The following is a 3,649-nucleotide window of genomic DNA, read 5'->3' on the forward strand; positions in this document are numbered from 1 at the left end:
GAAGAAAAATCAAAGAAAGGCATCTGATCTGGGTCGTTGTTGCATCTAAAAGGAAATGAAGCATTTCCGGATCTCTTCCTTCTAATCCACAAAGTTCGGAGATCATGACCATTAAAATTTGATCTAATTGTTAAAATTATTATAACTTTTAAAGTAAATTTCTGTTTGAAGCTGTTGGATCAAATTTCAATGGTCCGAATCTTCGAACTTTATAGATTAGGAGAAAGGCATCAAGGGTACATGGGACCCACCAATGCGTTCTTAAAAGTATACACGATAAAACTACCCACTCCCATCATTTTGTATTCTCTTCGTCCTCCCCCTTCCACCCTGGCAGTAATCGTCCGTACCCTGTCCCCCTCGCTCCTCTCCTTTACCGGCTACCTGCTCAGCCTGTCCCACACGTGTGCAGCCCCTCCTCCACTCTCCACCCCTTCCATTTGACTGTCCCACACGTGCCACCTCTCTCCCTCCCCCTCCTCTCTTTGGTGCAACAAATAAAAGTTCGATACTTTCTCTCTCTTGGAGTAGTTTTTTACATGGTTTTGGGTTTTCTTGCACCCCCGCTCTCTCTCTAACTTTCTCTCTCTAGAACTACATCTTTTCTCTGTGTTTTTGTGTGATTGAAAGCATCAGAATCTGGCCTGAGAAAACTCAAATAATAATATCTCCTTATCCGAAAAAATACCGATGAGGATCCGGAAACGACAGGTGCCCTTCCCTCTGTCGTCTCTTTCTCCGGTGCCTTTATCAGATCCCCTCCTCCACGACCTCAACTACTCACCACCACCCGTGGTGCAACTCAACCACCGCCATGATCCTCCAAATCCCTCCAACCCAGTACAGAATACTGCCCATGTGGGCCATCCCCATTCTCAGCCGTCCGATCAACGCGTCTCGCCGATCGGACGAGCAGGCAAAGGTTGGGGTTTTGTTGATGCTGCTGGAGATAATAAGCACAAGGAGAACAAGCAAGATTGTGGTTTGGTTAGTGAAATTTAATGCTCACAACTCACAACCCTTTTGTTGGGTTTTTTTTTTTTTTTTTTTTTTGTTAATTACATGGTGGTGCACTTTTGTTTGTGTTGATTAATTTCATGGTTCTTTCAATTTGCACCCATCATTGGGGTTTCAATACAAGGCCACATATATGTATATACATATATAATACATATAATACCTGGTGTAATTTTGCAGGAGCCATTGATATTGAAAGGGGAAGAAGATGAGAGAGAATCAAGAGAGGGAGGAGATCAGAAGGGAAATGAGGATGATGAAATCAGGTAACTAAGATAGATGGAGAAAATAAATAAAGTTATCAATTCTTTCAATATTTCATGTAATCCCTTCTCATCTTTCATGAAATTTCTTGTAGTAAAAAAGGTCAATAGAAAGGAGACTTGATTTATTTACCTACCCACCTTATTAAAAGTAAAAATAAAAGGAGTGAAAAAGAGAAGAAAATATTTTAGTGTAAGTGGAAATACTGTTTTTATATCAGCTTTGGCTAGCCACCAATACGTTCCCATCTAATCTAATCCTTTAGCTAGCTGCTCCTTTTTATTTATTTTGTTTTATTTCCTTCCTCCTTATATTTGGCCTAACAAATGTGCCCATGCGGTGCACGTTAGCATAGGTTAATATAATATGGTCCCCGACACCGTAAACTCTAACTATATATATACATGTTGCACTTCTTATTTTCTGGGTTACTTTTTCCTTTTTTTCACCTGGACTAGAATTTGATCTACGTATCGTGTGTGGTTGTTGGTCCATCGATCTTCTGGGTGTGGTTGTTTCTTTTAGGGAGGAAAGCATATTGGTTGCAGAAACATTAATCGGGTTTGCTTCGGGGTCGTCTAGTTCTTCTCACCCAGGTGAAATATTCATATTATTTCCATATATATATATATATATATATTATACACAAATTATTCAAGAAAATTTAAGTCTCTACCATTTCTTGCTTGCATTGTATCAATTATTGGTATTCATATTGTGACTGTTGGTGGTTTGCATTCGTCTATGTATGTATATGTATATGTATAGCTGCTGGGAGTTGTTTTCAAGGAGAGAGAGCGTTTCCATTGAAGAAGCGAAGAGGGAGCTTCGAGAGAGGAGCGAATAATATCAGACAGACGATAATGGATGATCAGAAAGACAAGAAATCAATGAAAACAAAGACGAACAAGAAAAATGTACCTCGACAGCAACAAGGTGAAGATGATCGTCAGAAGCAAGACGATCATGTCAGTGATGATAATAGAGTCAATAGTGGTGTTAGTGCAACAAGAAAGAGGGCAAGAGGAGGTGCACTCATGGAGGGGTCGCGGTGCAGTCGCGTTAATGGAAGAGGATGGAGGTGTTTCCAACAAACACTTGTTGGGTACTCTCTTTGCGAGCATCACTTGGGCAAGGGTAGGTTGAGGAGCATGAATAGTGTTAGAAGCCGGTCGACGGCAGTGGCAACTAGTACTACTACCACTTCTACTATTACTAGAGCTGCTTCCACTGAGACTGAGTTTAAGCAATTATCAGTATCTAGAATATTATCCTTGGAGTCACCGCCGCTGAAAGAAGACACCAAAGCTGTTCTGCTGCTGGATGATCGTGATATCGGTGAAGGTAAAGGAAATGAAGGTGAAGAGGAAGAGAAGAAGCCATTGCTGGTTACAAAGAAGCGGATGAAGGTTGGGATTGTTAAAGCCCGATCCATGAGCAGCTTGCTAGGTCAAACAAATAGTAGTGCAATTTCAGTAGTGGCTGATGAGGATGAGGATAATAACAAGTAGGTCAAAAGGATATGTGGGCAAATGAATGGGGGATTTTATTCGTTGTAACTCAGAGAGAGAGAGAGAGAGAGAGAGAGAGAGAGAGAGAGAGAGACAGAGACAGAGAGTATTTGAGGTTAATTAATTTAGAAGTGTGAACTTGGTGCAACTAGCTTCAACTTGCAATATGTGAGAGATTCTTATCTATATAAACAGATGCTGGATAAAGTGTTGGATTTATCATTGTCGTCCTCATCTTTTTTAATCTTTGTGTTTTAATTAGTGCTTTTGTTTCGTGGGTGATGGGTTTTATATTAAACAAGTACATGCGATCGGGTCTATTTAATTTTTAATATATTGGCATAAACTATACTTTAACTAAGAATTTTATATAGAATGTAGGAACTACCTCAGGAGAGGACAGAGACCCAGTTGTTACTGTGTTCTTTTCCGAAAGATTTTCCAGACCATCACACGAGGTGGTACACCACGTGTCGCTATATAAATAGTGGGTTATGTGTGTTAAAAAGTTAATAACTTAAAAATTAAAATTTTTCACTACTTGCATAAAAACACATGATGTACCATCTACCCCAAGCTTAAGTATACTGTATTTTATTTTATAGTTGTCTATATATCTCAATTGAACATGATTGTTTTATCAGTTGTGGATATTAATCAGATGGTATATAACACACCAACTTTTTAAACAATAATTCTCCTTAAATTCTACTATTATATGTGAGACCTAACTATATTAAAAAGTATGTCGGTTTTACATTATTCTCTTTTATATAGAGATTTTAAAATCAAGTTTCTTTTCTAAATAATTAATAACAAGCCACATAAATAACATAATTTATGTTCAAATAACGACT

At 38.6% G+C, this 3,649-nt stretch overlaps 1 protein-coding gene across 1 annotated transcript; it reads left to right on the plus strand.

Moving 5' to 3' along the window:
- The first annotated feature begins 513 nt into the window (after positions 1-513).
- Positions 514-3,014, plus strand: LOC126592842 (uncharacterized). The gene is made up of 4 exons (XM_050258624.1): positions 514-987; positions 1,198-1,283; positions 1,807-1,877; positions 2,050-3,014. The coding sequence occupies exons 1-4, from the start codon at positions 691-693 to the stop codon at positions 2,790-2,792; spliced, it is 1,197 nt and encodes a 398-aa protein (XP_050114581.1). The 5' UTR covers positions 514-690; the 3' UTR covers positions 2,793-3,014.
- Positions 3,015-3,649: the final 635 nt, after the last annotated feature.

Source organism: Malus sylvestris, chromosome 12, assembly GCF_916048215.2.
Source record: "Malus sylvestris chromosome 12, drMalSylv7.2, whole genome shotgun sequence".
Classification (NCBI taxonomy): domain Eukaryota; kingdom Viridiplantae; phylum Streptophyta; class Magnoliopsida; order Rosales; family Rosaceae; genus Malus; species Malus sylvestris.

Excerpts from the sequence above, each read along its gene's own strand:
- LOC126592842 (XM_050258624.1), top strand. The coding sequence starts at position 691 with ATGAGGATCCGGAAACGACAGGTGCCCTTCCCTCTGTCGTCTCTTTCT. Across the intron at positions 1,284-1,806 it reads AATGAGGATGATGAAATCAG|GGAGGAAAGCATATTGGTTG; the intron begins GTAACTAAGATA and ends TGTTTCTTTTAG. Across the intron at positions 1,878-2,049 it reads GTCTAGTTCTTCTCACCCAG|CTGCTGGGAGTTGTTTTCAA; the intron begins GTGAAATATTCA and ends GTATATGTATAG.